At 34.9% G+C, this 16,344-nt stretch overlaps 1 protein-coding gene across 2 annotated transcripts in view; it reads right to left on the bottom strand.

Moving 5' to 3' along the window:
- Positions 1 to 229: 229 nt before the first annotated feature.
- Positions 230 to 16,344, bottom strand: part of MIB1 (MIB E3 ubiquitin protein ligase 1) — a 145,924-nt gene continuing 129,809 nt past the window's right edge. For both annotated transcript variants that reach the window (XM_004387921.3, XM_023742053.1), the window contains 4 exons: positions 13,464 to 13,542; positions 10,693 to 10,806; positions 9,156 to 9,256; positions 230 to 5,741 (listed from right to left, as the gene is read on the bottom strand). In XM_004387921.3, coding sequence (XP_004387978.1) covers positions 5,601 to 5,741; positions 9,156 to 9,256; positions 10,693 to 10,806; positions 13,464 to 13,542 — 435 coding nt within the window. In that variant the 3' untranslated portion in view covers positions 230 to 5,600. The remainder of the gene's footprint in view (positions 5,742 to 9,155; positions 9,257 to 10,692; positions 10,807 to 13,463; positions 13,543 to 16,344) is intronic.

Genomic DNA, 16,344 nt, shown 5'->3' with positions numbered 1-16,344 from the left:
TGAGTTGGGGATATAGTTCCTTGTTTCTCTAAGACATGGTGATTTCCTTTCCAATAATAACAGATTTGACATATTGAGATGTGCTTTATGTCTTAAGAATCAAAACTCGTGTAGATCTATAAAAAAGTTTTCGAAAGATCAAAGTACAGCATTACATAATATTATATCATAGGTTTTACTAATGGTAAAATGTTTGCATTTATTTTAAAAAGCTTAGCTCCTGCTAAGCTTTTTTTTTTTTTTTAAACAAAGGCTAACAAGCAAGAATCATTTGTCATACAGAAACTATACTCACAAACAAGACTTTAAATTTAATTGACAGTAAAAGCTTAAAACACTGGAAAAAACACAAAGCAAAACACTGCTCTGAGTCAATAAAACTGCTTTCTATCACCAAATGTACTGCATTTAGAATGGCACAAGCATACTGAAGTTAGCAGAAAATCAATATTGTAGATTCAGCCTAAGCAAGCCTAGCATTAAGAATGACATGCAATTCATAATTTTCTTTTAAAAAGGTTTTAAAAAAAACAATCATTTGAACAAAAGGGTGTTTTTTTCATTTGAAGGGAGGATAATCTGTGTTTACCAAACAGATCTTTCTATCGTACTAAACTAGCAACCTGTATGAACTCTATCTCCTCTTCCCAGATGCTACTCACACTACTTTGCATAATGACTTAACGTAGAATTACTTTTCTGGTAACAGTGTCATGGCCATTAATAATCAGTCTTTAAAAACAAATACCAGTGCAAATCTAGAAAATTTCCTTTAAAGAATTACCCAAACCCAGCACACATACAGGATCGTGATTACAGGGGCCAAACAACACGACTTATAAATGTGTATGATGACGCACACGCACTGAAGACCACTTTCTGTAAAGGGTTAATGCTTGTTGCCAAGTCAATAATTCTTTCAAGGCACTGAAGAGTTATTTAGATGGATTTTTCCAAAGTGTATTTAACAATTGCTTAAACTGTTAAAAAGCCCTGAGTCAGAACTTCCAATAGCTTCCTGAAATTATAGATCTCAGACAAAATGGCACGTTTGTTTGTTTTATAAAAAATTACAAGACCATTTTGCTTTTTGGAGGAAAGAAATCGTGTTTATGAAACAAAATCAAGTAGACTGTACAGGAAAAGTGAAATACTCAGCAGTACTGTCTTTCTTACACATTTTGTACACGTCAATTGTAACTTGTAGTCACGGATTTAGGCACCAAATTGCTGTAGCAAGTCGCTTCCCCTGTACCTACTATTTAAATTCTCAAAACAAAAACCTTAATTTTAACCTCAGGTTCTCATTTGCTACTTATGAATAAGAATAAATGCTGCAAAATGTAACACTCCGACAGAAAAGGAGGTAGAAAATGCCAATGTAGCAACTTACAATTTCATCAGCTTCACTATCTAGTTCAGATTTTTGCAATGTATTTTCATCCACTACTAACAATTTATCAGTAAATTGAGGCTCATTCTAAAGTTTTCCCTCACCGTAACAAAGCAATGTACACGAGACAGAATTTAATAGTTTCCTCAAATTTAATGTTTTAAAGAAGTACAACTGTAATTATTAATACTGCTAGTTACATATGTGTATATATACCTTAAAGTTCCAAGTCTATATATGATTATCAAGTAATATCAGTAAGCATTCCTATCATAACATTCAAGCAAATGAAATTAGATTGCTTTTTTTAAGAGAAAAAAAATATTTCGAACAAGTAGACTGAAAACAACTGACATTTTTAACAACAAGGCACACATAATTTGTGAAAATCTATTACCGTCTCAATTTAGTACAAATTCAGAGCCCCTAATTCCAATGTTTAAAATTTGTTTCTCCTCCCTGGCTCAAGATGAAATAACAAACCCTTCCAATTTAAAGACATTTAAAACTTACTCAATTATTATTGTTATCAATACTTTAACGAAGGGGAAGGAGAGAAGAAATGCAGTAATCCCAAAATTTTAGAAACTTGATGTTTACCATGAGTTTAGGTCTTGCAAACACAAACTACTAAGATAATTCAGGTGTTTCTTGATTTATATATGGTCAAAATTCTACTCCAAAATTCGATTTTTACAAAATTATTACTATAAAATATTTTAGACACTCAGAAGATAAGTGCTTTTCCTTCTGGATTTAAAAAAAAAAAAAAAAGCAAGCTCTATTAAAGCCTATGATTTACAAAGCAATTATCCATTAAACTACTCTAAAAACTGGTAAGTCGATATACCCTTTTTATTGTTCGATTAAATACACTCAACTTCTTGCTTTGATGAAAACTACATGATCCTCTTTTTTTCTCTACACTCGAACACTGATTTTTCTCTTTCCTACTTCCTGCAATCTCACTGCCCTCCCTATCCTATCCCACTCCTACTTCTCTTGGTTCATAAGTTTAACTACTTCCTAGTCCAGTAAGGGTCCAGATTTGAGATAAATAAAGAACAGCATTTGGACAACACATAACTACACAATAGGTTTCTACCACGTAAAAATGACCCAGTAAGCTCTGAAACACAGAAATCTGAATCGGACAAATTGTAAGCAGCATTTACTTCAATACGCTAAAATGGTGTTAAAGGCTGTAAGTCAACAAAGACAGAAATTTAAGTAAGTTATTTCCAACATTGTTTACCAATTAATTTATGCCCCAGTAGCTAGCTGGTCAATTTGTGATGTTTAAAATTACAAATATCTTAATCAAGCATTTAATTCGGCCAGCTAAACTGAATGAACATGTCTAATGTAATATTCCTACACTAATACAAAATGATCTTGTCTTGAAAAACCTTCATGCTCCTATAAAATTAAATATGTATACAGTATAAGCAATGAGAAGAATGTTAATTTATGTGAACAAAAACTATCAGAATAGCACCATCTGGTAAACTGTGTGTTTTGAGTAACAAAACAGACAATCCTAGCTAGAAGATTAAAGGAGTGAAGGAGTACAGAGAGAGACCCCAAATACCACTTCATTAATGGCAACTCTTCTGAAACACGAGGAAGCAATGTTATCAGTACCTTTGAGTCCCTTCCTTTTGACTAAACATTACTTCATATACACAACTGTTGCACAAGAAATTCTGTATGGCCTAAGATGTTGACCACTTTTTTTAAATTTTGTGAATCTAGCCCCTGAAGCACAGTGGTTACCCAATAAATACTTTTTTGGATGAATGCAAGCCTGTTATTTTAAAAAGATGATTCTAGGAAAATAAAACTTCTTCTGAGGCACGGGATAAAGAGGCGACAGTGAGAAGGGAATCCCCTAATCGGGAAAGCACAGCTCAGAGACACAGGGAGAGGGAGCAGTTTCACAGAGTTGGAGGAAAGTCACTTGAACGATTAAGTTCTTAATTTTATTCTCTTTCACAAACCCCCAAAATTTTTTAAATAATTTATCAGGTGCTTGAAAACATGAATGGTGAAATATTTCCTATTTATAAAGCAAACCTCCAAGTGGTACAATACAGAAAAACCACAAGTACCTGGCACTAAAATTATAGTAACTTTTTGACTTTTATAATAGATGTTTGTACGTTTTCATATTTTTAATATGGAGGGGTAATTAAACTAGTCTGGAATATAAAATTATCTTTCAAGGATATAAGTTTTAGCACTGTAGTCCAGAAGATAAATAAAAAGGATTTGTAAAGTATTGCTGCAGATCATTCAACTCTCTGGTTGGCCAAACTATTCCCAAGTCTGCAAGGTGCTCCTTCTTTACTGCTTGATCTAGTGCAAAAGAGATGGCTGGCCTATGGCATGGAGGAAAAGGTAAATCCTGATTTAAGGTGTTTTCAAATATGCAAGAAGATAGTCTGTTTCTTTCTATGAATATCATCGGTCAGTTTTATAACTTCAAAATATGGTGCAAAAAATAACCTCAGTGGCCCTTTATTAGACAACTGAGTAGAGTCTAAATACATTTTCAAATTTTACCATTCTAAATGATAACAGTTACAAAGCTAAACACAAGATACAGAATCGCTGAGACTAAAAAATGAGACAGCAAAGCTCACCATTGCTTTTATCAGTACTTGCCTAAGGCAACAGCAATCAAATAGCCAGAAACACGGTATTATAACATCTGGAGACTTTCTACTTTCAAATTTAGTTCTTGTAGTAGAAACAATGAAGTAAAAAAAGCTAGTCGGGTCAAAGGCGGGGAAAAAACTACAAAAAAGATACCTATCCTTAAGAGTAAGCTTACGCACAGTATATAGTAGACACTACTATAAACAGCTAATACATTTATAATCTAGCAGCAATGAATCTGAACACATTTCATTTATCCTAGACGTGTTAAGATTTTACTCATTCAAAGAAGAGGACATGATTAGATGCTCTACAGTTAGAGCTTACGTTTAAAAAAAAAAATCTATAGGCAATCAGACATATTCCTGTAAATATCCTGGTCACTCTTTCCAAAGTAAGTATTTATTATTAGGTTATTTATTATGCTTTTGATATTGTTGACAGTTCAGACAATATCCTCATCTGTAGGTATAAAGAGGGACTGTTTTATTTATATTAAGTTCTACTAACTGAGGCCTATGATGAAGGTAGAATCGGTAACACTGTTAGAATTAGTGAGTCTGGAGACGAAAAGATTGCTGCTTTGGTCAATGCGTTAACCTTCTCAAATCATGGGGTACTAAACTACTCGGTACATCAGAAAAGCTGAATGGAACTCAGAGGCCCAAATAGGGCAGTATCATTGCACTGGTCAGATCAAGCCTGGATAGGTAGCCTTGTGGAAAACTGAGGTATACTTTTTCACTGACAGTTAATATGAGAAAGCTACTGTTAGTGGTCAGTTAATAGGTACTCTTTCACTGGATACTTTTTTGATTTCAAGTCTTCACTGTGATTGCTTATTTTGCCTTTTTTGTGTCTATCGGTCTTTTTGAAACTGACAATCGGATTCAAGTTGAACAATTTTCCTCTTAAATCTAGAAAATAAGCTGAATGCAAAGTCATTATTCTCTCATTCTATGCTACTGTTTACTCTAGAAACTTAGAAACAATCGTTTGGAAAACATTGTTATCTTATAGAGAATACACCCTTCAATATGCCATTAACTGTGTGAAACCTGGACTGTAATTTTATCATTTAATATAGGGGGACCTAATGGTTTGACTTGCCCCTTTAATTTGATGCATGACTTTTCTCAATACCTTTGTCAATTCACTGTATAAAATCATGGTAAATTGAAGGATAACTGATCACAAGGAATTATGTCTTTTGAGGTCTAATAAATTTATAAACTGTAAGAGGAAATGCAATGGAAAGAAAAAATAACAGGAGATTGTTACAGAATTTTACCCTTAGAAGCTAAAAGTGAATTACCTATGAATTAACACAGATCGGATGCTTCAAATTAGGAAAAACAAACAACAACATGGTTTCAAACACTGTTTTGTAGGGTTTTCATGTTCTCGTATATTTACCCTAATTACACTCTAGTGAAGAAACTATGATAATTAGAAATTAATTCATTGGAACCTCCAACTGGCTTAAAAGTTTACTAACATCTCATGACCAAATACTTTCACTAACGAAACACACTGTGCTTCTTAGTTAATACAAAAGAATTCTCCGCTCAATAGCCTTGCGACAAATAGGACATTCACTCATTCGGTCTCCACAGAGCTGGCATGTTCCATGACCACAGAGGAAAATCATGTTCTTCAGACGATCCAAACATACAGGACACATGGTCTGTAACGTGAGATAACAAATAAAGTAATAAATGCTGACACAATTTTATATTGTGTTACAAAGTGTAACTTGTGACAACTCTGTGATATCATCAGTTTGTTTTCCTTTTTAGCCAAAAAATTTGTTACTTTTTAAAAATATAAAAAAAAATTTTTTTAAATAGTTAAAACGTCATCCCTATAAAATAAATATACTGGTTTTACTGTCAGAATAGTACAAAAGGAATGACATGAAATAAATACAAATAAATTCTACATAAAATAAATACAATATAAGAGATGAAAACACCAAAACGTAATAGGAAATTGATGAAAATAGCCTCATTCAGTCTGACTCAGATCCTTCAACTCTAGGTACTATTCTGCTCTTGTATGACAACGCCACAGTTGGGGGTGCGGAGGTGGACAGTGCAGTCACATAGCTAGAACACTTACCAGGCACTGTGCTAGAGATACAATCTCAGTCCTGTTAGCACTCCCACTTTAAAAATGAGGAAACTGAGGCTTAGAAGGGTTAATAACCTTCCCAAGGCCAGCCAGGTGAACTCAGGTCATGTGACCCCACAGCTCTCACTTTTAAACATTATGCTACAAGGCATTAATATCAATATAGATCCCCTTAGTTAAAAACAATTAGCCTTAATTACAAATTACTAAATGAGAACATCATGAGCTCAGAAAAATTTAGAAGTATGCTAAGTATACTTAAAAACAATTTAGGAAATCATATATCCATTTACAAAAACACATTTTACACTTTATATTTGTAAAAATATATTTTATCTTAGTATCTCATAATACTATATTCTGAATTACACCTTACCCAAATAATATGGAAATGAAATAATTAAACAAGAACTTCTAGACTAATAAACTAGGCCTGAAGTCGACATGAAAATGTAGTTACCATCTCTGACAAAATCATTATATACACTGCTCCAGAGATCAGTGTAAAAAAACAAAACAACAACAAAAAAAGGAATTGTACTCTAATTTAACTCCACCTCTCCAAAGTAAATTGTCACATTTACCTACCTTTAAAGTTTTGAGAAGCAAAGTGGTAGAAAATCATATCTATTTGGATTTTAAAAAGCCAAACCAGCTTTTTAGTGTCATTAAAATAGTTTTTTTCCCATTAAATTTTCAAGAGTTCCATGTGGTTAATTAATAATTTCCTATTTCCAAAAGTAAATACATCAGTGCAGCCTGTGTTACTTTGACATGAACATATCCTTAATACCATGTGAAATTAATTTTTGGCCACTGAAGAGACACTAGGGTAACAGAAAAATTAAAGATTAAAAGAGGAAGTTATTCAGATGTTTTCATGGTAACTTTGAAGGGGTCCCTGCAAGAAACCCCATCATTCCTCAGAAAATGACTTTTGTTACAATTGTTTAAATACTTTAGTAATGAATTCTGATGAGGATTATTTAAGGAAGAAGAAACTTCTTGGGAAAGCTTAACTTTGGATATAGAGAGAGATGAATTGTGCTTTTAGGATCCGTAATAGGGCTCAATAAGTGCTATCATTATCAGAACAATTTTAATTCACAATTAGGAGATTAAATGTTTTCCACAGATTTTTGTATTCTTAAAAAAAATCAGTATTGATCAGCCTGCGAGTGGACAACCCAGTAAAACCATGAGAGTAACGAGGTACAGGAGTCCAGTGACAAGGCCCAGAAGGCAGAAGGGGAGTAGGAAGCTGATGATAGGGAACACAAAGTAGAGTAAGGATATTGTTGATGTGTTGTGAGAGTGTTAACCATTGTCATAGGGCAACATTTGTAGTAACTGTCAAATGGGAGACTATTTTGTCCTGTAAGCCTTCATCTTAAGTGAGAATAACAGCATAATTAGAAGAGCGTAGTCAATGTCACTTAAATGTGTATGTAAAAAAAATTTTTGAAATGGCGTATCTTTGGCTATGTGTATTTTCACCAAAAAAAAAAAAAAAAAAAAAGTTGAGTATTTAGAGGGTTAAAATGTTGTGGGGTTGTTAACCAATGTCATAAAACAGCATGTGTGTTACTGTTACATGAGAAACTATCTGTTCTGTAAGCCTTCACCTGAAGTACAATAAAATATTAAAAAAAAAAAAAAAAAAATCAGTGTTATCTTTCAATGAGTGTCTTATCACAAACGGGCTGAGATGCTAAAGAGCAACAAAATTTTAAAAAACATTTCGTTTTATATTAGAATGAGCCAAAGATATTCCTATCTACACGGAGAACTTATAAATCTGCATTTATCTTTATCAATTCATTATACAACAAGTATGTACTAGGTGCTGGATTTCAAAAGGAAAACTGGCCCCATCATATAGTTTTCATCTTTTTCGGATGGGGTATTTAAGTTCCTAATAAATAAACACATTTAGTTCTAAATTGGTTATCACAAGGCAACGTCACTATCTATTGACTGTGTAACTTCCTTATATCATCAGATAGAAATGGCAGAAGTGATGACTCTCTTACTTATTATATGTCTACAAATTTTAGTTAATGTCTTTACTTAATTGTTTTTATTAAAGTAGATGTAAAAGGGTACTTCTGTTAATATGTGTAGAACATAAAGAACAACATAACACCCAGCTTAGGGCAAGGAAGGCTACTGTTACTTCTGAAATTCCTCCGTATGCTCTCCCCAATCTCTTCCACCCTCCCTAATAATCTCTCTTGAATTTTGCTTTTATCTTTCCCTTGCTTTTCTTTATATACATACATACATATATATATATATACATATATATACACACACATACATTTTTCTATTTTCTGTTGAAGTATCACATAATACAGAAATGTGCACAAATCGTTAAGTGTACAGTTCAATAAAATTTCACAAACTGAACTAACACATGTAATGGGCACCCTGATCAAGGAATAAGATTATCAGTACTTTAGAAACTTCCCTTGTGCCCCCTCCCAGCCATTCCCGGTCAAGGAAATCACTATCCTGACAAGTTTGTATCCTGAAATATCCTATTTAGTGTTATTAGATAATGACAAACTGTTTTCCAAAGTGTTTTTACCAATTTATATTCCCCCCAGCAGGGAGTGTATGAGAGTTACGGCTGCCACATATTCTGCCTAACACTTGATATTAACAGTCCTTAACATTTTCAATCCGGTGGGTGTAAAAAGGCACCTCGTGGTTTTAATTCTCATTTCCTGATTGCTAATGTGCCTGAGCATTTGTTCATATGTTTACTGGCCATTTGTGTTTCCTATTTTGGAAAGTGCCTGATTAAAATTCTTCTCATCAGATATTATTCAGTACAAATACTCCAATACTACAAGCAATACATTAATACAAACTATGCTCACTACAGACGACACTAGTAGCTTTATAGGAAAATATTAAAAGCTATTCTTAGAACCACTGTTCACCATGAGGAGATCATCATCACCTGCTCTTTAATGTCCTGTAACTGCTGCTGCAGCTTCTGCACGTCTGCGTTGACATTGGTATTATCCTTGTCCTTCTGTAACACTGGAATATTCCCACCTGCTATAATGGAGATAAAATTTTTAAATGTTATTACTGTTTTGATACAAGAATGATTTTTTATGTCTAAAATTATTAGTTTTGCTTCTTAAATGACACAAAACTATCATTAGAATCCTCTTTACAAATTATTTTTTCACACTTGGACAAGCGACAGCAGTGAGAGTCGTGTCACACTCCTTCACGTGTAATCTTCTGCCAGACAGCTCTCCACATACACCTTTTGGATTTTTCTTTGCTTGCTTCCTCTGACAAACTACATTTTATGCTTGTTTTTTCTGCTCCTGCTCTGTATGAACCTAGAAGGTAGGCAGCACAGCATGGATAAAGTCTCACCAGTTTCAGCAGCAATAATTATCTTCAAGTCCTCTCAGGTGATTTTTATGAGGACAACAAAAACGTAGCCCCTTCCTTTATGTCCAAACCTCCTTGTTGTTACTGGTTTAAGACGATGAACTCAAGAAAGGCCATAATCAAGTGGTCTGACAGCAAAATCTTCCATTTCACTTTTCCTACTCTCTTGGTTTCTAGTCAATCTGTCTCCAGAACTTTTATTCTGCAGTATTCGTGATAAAGACAAAAGCCCTGAGCAGAAAAGTGGGTACACTCACATTCTTCCTCATCTGTTCACAGAAAGAAATCGAAGACACCCTACAGCTCATATCTAGTACAAAGATGAAAAATATCTTTTCATAGCTGTGCTACTGAAGAGGTTGAATATAAATCATGTACTCTGCATCTCTGCACTTGCTCACTAAGTTACACTTCTAGTGTATCTTCAGCTTCTGTCCCCAAAACTTTCTATCCCATAAAACACTTAAGTGCAGTAGGGAAGCTGGCTACATAAAAGAATCATGTTGTTAATACTTTTGTAAACTGAAAAAATTATTTGTAATATGATGTCACACCAAGATATATGTTTCATATTAAAAAAAGACAGTGTATTTTCTTTAAGCAAGAACACAACTATATTCTTTATACTGTGCATGGCTATTTCTTTTTTTTTTAATTATTTATTTTTATTTATTTTTTATTTTTTATTTTTTATTTTTATTGTACTTCAGGTGAAGGCTTACAGAACAAATAGTTTCTCACGAAACAGAAGTACACATGTTGTTTTATGACATTGGTTAACAACCCCACAACATATCAACCCTCTAACTTCTCAACCTTCTTTTTTTTGGTGAAAATACACATAGCATGGCTATTTCTTGAAAGACAAATGTTTTAAGTTCTATAATCATGCCACAGACTAGAAAAGGACGACTTCAGGTTTCTTGTAATGTAGTGAGAGCACCAAAAGAGCACCTGTTCCTCTGTGCATCCAAGTCACATATCTTATGGTTTACAAGGCGACCATGTACTATAAATAAATGAGAAGAGACATTCATGGAAGTACCAACAAGGAAAGGAAATCAGAAAAGGCCTCAAAAACTCACAGATGTCATCAGTGGTGTCTTCGGCACTTTTCCCGCCACAACACATGATGAAAGGCACTCTCCGTTCCACGACCGCCCGACACTGCACACACTTTTTCATCAGACTGGCACAGTCTGCAAAAGAGTAGCAGAGACGCTGCTTACAAGGGAGAACATGAGTAGGAGTGTTACCTTTCTCTGTTCATGTTTTGTAACTTAAATTTAACTTTAGCTTATTATTAGATGATGACAAACTGTTTTCCGAAGTGTTTTTACCCATTTCTATTCCCCCAAGCAGTGTACGGAGTTACGGATTCTACACAGTTTGCCTAATACTTGATACTGACGGTCTTTAACATTCTCTCCAATCTAATGGGTATGAAAAGGCCCAGATGAACACTAAAATAAGCACTAAGTGAGTTAGATCAACATACTCCTACCCCCTTAAAATGTCATCGACCTAAGAATGAGTATTCTCCATTGGTAACCTCTAGACATGATAGCCCAACGTTATGAAAATGAGATCTTCTAATGCATTTGTGTAAATAGTGAAAGTGACTTTGTTTTCTTAAGCAATAAGTATTTTAATCTTAAGGCCTTTATTTAAAGAAAGGAGGTATCTTTCACAAATTTCAACTAATACTAGTAAGTACAAAATAACACACAGTACTTCAACATATTCTTTCCCATCAGCATTCCCATTATGAATGTATACTCCATATCTTAGCCTATGTACCAAATTGTCTTTGTCATTTCAAAAACAGGAAAATAACAAAAACTGGTACAGGGCATCAAGGATAACTTATGAAAAGATACTAAACTTTAACAAGGCACAAAACCACTGATGTGGGTAGGGTGGGGCATATACTCCTAATAGTGACACGTAGAAAATGGTTATCAAAGTCAATCTCATGCCAAGGTCTAAACAGAGATAGGTCTGATGTGGGCTTTTGCAAGATGAGCTAAGTAGGAGCTAATGCAAGTGGATAAATCTGGTATGGGATTTGGCTTCAATCTCAGACAGATTTTTCTCTTAAGTGGATAGGATTTATTTAGTTGCCTAAACACATAATATGTAACCACAGTTATCTAAAATTCTTACAACCGTTAAGTTGGGTTGTTACAGTGTTTCTACAAAATCTTTTTCTTGGTCCCCCCAGAGAGATATAATCTCTCATTTATTTGTACTCTTCAAGGCCTCAACACTCTGCTTAACATTACTGTGATGTAGGTACTAGACTAACCACTTTACTATATACTCTTTGAGAGGGACATATTCTGTCTCAACTTCATCTTCCCTAGCATACAAATGTTTAACAACTTGTCTGTATAATGGAAAAAAACAGAATCTACTTCTTGGGATTACTGTGAAGATACATGGGAAAATACTGAAAAAGAGATTAAAATGTCTGGTACAAAGTTGCCCAAAAAACCCATTGTCGTCAAGTCAACTCCGACTCATAGCGATCCTATACGACAGAGTAGAACTGCCCCATAGGGTTTCCAAGGAGCACCTGGTGGATCTGAACTGCCGACCTTTTGGTTAGCAGCCACAGCACTTAACCACTACATCACCAGGGATTCTGGTACAAAGTTAAGAGCTCAATTAAAGTTACCTGCAGCTCTTGTTACATTTAAATGAAAGACTATGTAAAAACTTTGGAGATTTCTGGGGAAAATATATTAAGCCTCTAGAATCTGTGTTATCAACTAATAATTATATCTATAATAATACCAGTGTCAACTATAATTAGAAGTCCCATGTAGGGTTTCACTTTGGCCTAAGAGAGAGGTCATAAACTACAGCCCACGGGCCAAATCCAACCTCTGGCCTGTTTTTTTAAATAAAGTTTTATTGGAGCAGTCACACCTATTTGTTAACGTATTGTCTGTGGTTGCCTTCTGACTATAATGGCAGAGTTGAGCAGTTGGAGAGGTGAGTGGTTACTACAGAGACCATATGGCCCACATAGCCAAAAATATTTACTATTTCACTCTATAGAGAAAACGTCTGCCAATCCCTGGTTATAAAAACTTAAGTAACCAGAACCCTTTTTACTTAAGACAGAAAATTCTCTGTGTGCTCTTCTGACAGTTGACAATAGCCATCATACCAGTCTGTGGTAAAAAGAAAGTTACCTGAAGCAGAATGTTACAGTATAATACCCTGACCCTTTCTGTAGTTGACTGAAAAAAGGACTAAGACTTAAAGCAAATCTGTCAATGACATTAAATTATCATATAATTTCTTTATTACTCTAAGAACAGTGGTTAACACTTTGGCTGCTAAACAAAAGATCAGCAGTTTGAATCCACTAACCACTCCTTCGAAACCCTATGCGGGCAGTTCTATTCTGTCTATAGGGTTGCTATTAAGTCGGAACTGACTTGATGGCAATCGGTTATGGTTGCTGTGGTGAAAGTATGTAGGAAAGGCAATATTAAGGTGAAGACAAGCAAAGATGTGCTAATTTTATTTGGGGGAAAAGGTCAGACTGCATGTTTCACTAGCCTTTTTTTGAAATAAATTTCTATTGTTTGAGAAAAGAAATCATCTTGAGGTAAAGCAAGTAAAATCAAAATCCAACTAGCAGAAGACAGCATATTCAGTCTTCTCTAATGCTCAGGAATATGGAGGGAAATAGCTAACATTCTAGTACAGAGAAAGAAATAGAAGGTATTAGAGACCCACCAATATTTTTGTGAGTTATTAAAAAAAATTCAAATATATAATTTTTGTTATACCTTTTATTGTTAGAATACTGTTCAGAAGTTTTCTATAGGCTACTTACTCTCACAAGCACACATGTGTCCACAAGGCTGAAAAAGAACAGCTGCTTTCTTGTCAGAGCATACCACACATTCTTCAATCTAGAGAAAGGAGAGAGAAAGAGAAAAGTGAACCTTTACAGTTAAATCTAGTAACTCTTAACAGTTCGATTTGTATCCAAATGTATTTCCTCAATAAGGAAACACTCTAAGTACTCAGAAATCTAACACATATCTCTCCTTTGTCCTTTCGTCTCCTGGTTACTCATTTTCACATCTTTATCTACCCTAGCTTAAAAAACCAAAAAAAACCCGCTGCTGTTGAGTCGATTCTGACTCATAGCGACCCTATAGGACAGAGTAGAACTGCTCCATAGGGTTTCCAAGTAGCGGCTGGTGGATTCAAACTGCCGCCCTTTGGTTAGCAGCCAAGCTCTTAAACACTATGCCACCAGGGCTCCATACTCCAGCTTAGCAAGCTCTATTTCCACATTAGTCTCCCTAGCTGTTCTAAAGAATACAGAAAAACTCCATTTCCTCTGAGGTCAGAGAGGCTGGGCTAGACTTTCTTTTTTCTTAAAAACTACTTTGACAGGAAACTAAAAGGACAAGGAACAAACAAAGAGGTATGAAAATAAATGACTGAGAAGTCAGATTTCTGCTATTAATAAAAATCTAGCCAGTGTTGACTAGACTGCTAAAGCTTAAGGGGGATCTTTCTGTTTACCCACATCTGAGGCCTCTACCTAACAACACCCTTTTCTAGGCCTTTGTCAATTCTCCACTCTGGCTAGAGCAACACTCTGAACTATTCTATCTGATCTCTAAAGCCAGAAGTTTTCCATAGCCTATCCATAATTTCCCTCAATTTCACCTCTTCCTCATCTCCCCTTAATCTGAGTTTTGAGTGCATAACTATTTCTTAACAACCTTTGCTCTGGCTTCCTTTATCTGCTCCCCACCCCACTGCACTTGGCTTCATATCCATCTTTCACACCATCTTCTCCCTTCTAACACACATTACATTTACCCATATTCTGTGCCATTTAATATTACTGTCCAAAAATGATGGCTACCACTCACCTATACATTCTCCTAAACAACCAATTATCACATACGTTCTCTCTAGGGACTTTCCCAATTTATACCTCACAATATGTACACAGAATTTACACACTTAAGCCTCAGGGTGTTCTCTTTTATTTTATTTTTTTAAAATCTGAACTACAAGGAACAATCCTTCCACACAGAGTGGTAAAGAGTAAATTACATATTATGTGTAAAGTGCTTAGTTCAATACCTAATATAAAGTCAGTGCCCAATACATGGTAATTCTCTTTTAATCTATATATACAAATGTGCCGTTTTTTAAAAAAAATGCTCTCCAATGTATTTGTCTATGTATTTGAATTGTCTTTAAAGAGTTTAAAATAATCTAGCAAATTGAACTAATCATTTAAAAACCCAATCCTCTATTGTAAAAAAAAAAAAAATCTCTGTAGTCGTAACTTTCCTTCACTTCTGGATTATTTCCTCAGGCTATATTCCCAGGATGGCCTCCTGAAAATGTGAACCCATTATTCAACCTCCAGCACTGCTGAAGAGTGACCACTTCCTTGCAACATTTATTTTTTATAACTTATTTTTTATTGTTATTGAGGATATACACAGCAGAAAATATACCAATTCAACAATTTCTGCTTGTACATTCAGTGACACTGATTACATTCTTCGAGTCGTACAACTATTCTCACCCTCCTTTTCCAAGTTGTTCCTGCCCCATTAATATAAACTCACTGCCCCCTAAGCTTCCTATCTAACCTTTCAAGTTGCTGTTGTCAATTTGATCCCATATAGATGGATCTTAAAAGAGCACAATGCTCAAGGTAAACATTCTTTACTAGTTAAGCTAAACTACTGTTTGTTTAAGAAGACTTCAGGGTATTTTTGGTTTGACATTTAAAGATTATCTTAGGGCAACAGTTTCAGGGGTTCATCCAGTCTCCACGGCTCCAGAAAGTCTGCAGTCCACGAGAATTTTAAATTCTGTTATGCATTTCCCCCCTTTTGATCAGGATTCTTCTATGGAATCTTTGATCAAAATGTTCAGTAATGGTAGCCAGGTACTGTACAGTTCTGGTCTCATGGCAAAGGGGGCAGTTGTGGAGGCAATTAGCCACACATTCCATTTCCTCCTCCTATTCCTGACTCTCTTCCTTCCTCTGTTGTTCCAGGCAAATAGAGACCACTTGTACCTTGGATGGTCACTTGCAAGCTTTTAAGACTCTGGGCACTATGCAGTGAACTAGGAGGTATAACAAAGGTACTAAACACATTATTAGGACAATTAACCGTGAAGACAGCATTTGTTTTTGCCAATTTGACAGAAGAGGATAATAATAATTCATAAAATTTTTATCTATATTTTTCTAATTGCTGAAGAAACCCAGTTTATTTATTCTCTCTCCCTCCCTTTAAATAATGGTTTTACAATTTGTCTTATCTTCAGTAAAGATGTTCATTATCCTTTAACCACTTGGGGTCACTATTTCTTTATATTCAAAGGCTCGGCAATCAATCTGGCAAAATCTGTTTGCTGTGCATGTTAGTTTTGATACTTTTTTACAGGTTTGAAAATTTCGTAATTTAAAAACCAATTGCAAGTCTGCTAATTCATAGAATAACTATGTTCAGAAGCGGTCTAAAAAAAAAAAAGACAGCTTATTTCTTCTCCACCCTCTGTCCAGCCAACCTTCCCCGTGTAGACATTGTTATTAATTTTGTCCGTGCATCTAACATAGTGGAACAGTGGCTTTAAGAGGGCTGAGCTCAATACTTGGCTGTCACTGCACTTCTTTGAGCTTCAGTTTCTCCAGCTGTAAACACTAGAGTTGGACTAGATAA

Source organism: Trichechus manatus, unplaced genomic scaffold (assembly GCF_000243295.1).
Source record: "Trichechus manatus latirostris isolate Lorelei unplaced genomic scaffold, TriManLat1.0 scaffold00199, whole genome shotgun sequence".
Lineage (NCBI taxonomy): Eukaryota > Metazoa > Chordata > Mammalia > Sirenia > Trichechidae > Trichechus > Trichechus manatus.
The sequence above is the reverse complement of the archived record's forward strand: the minus strand, read 5'-3'. Positions and strand labels throughout refer to the sequence as shown.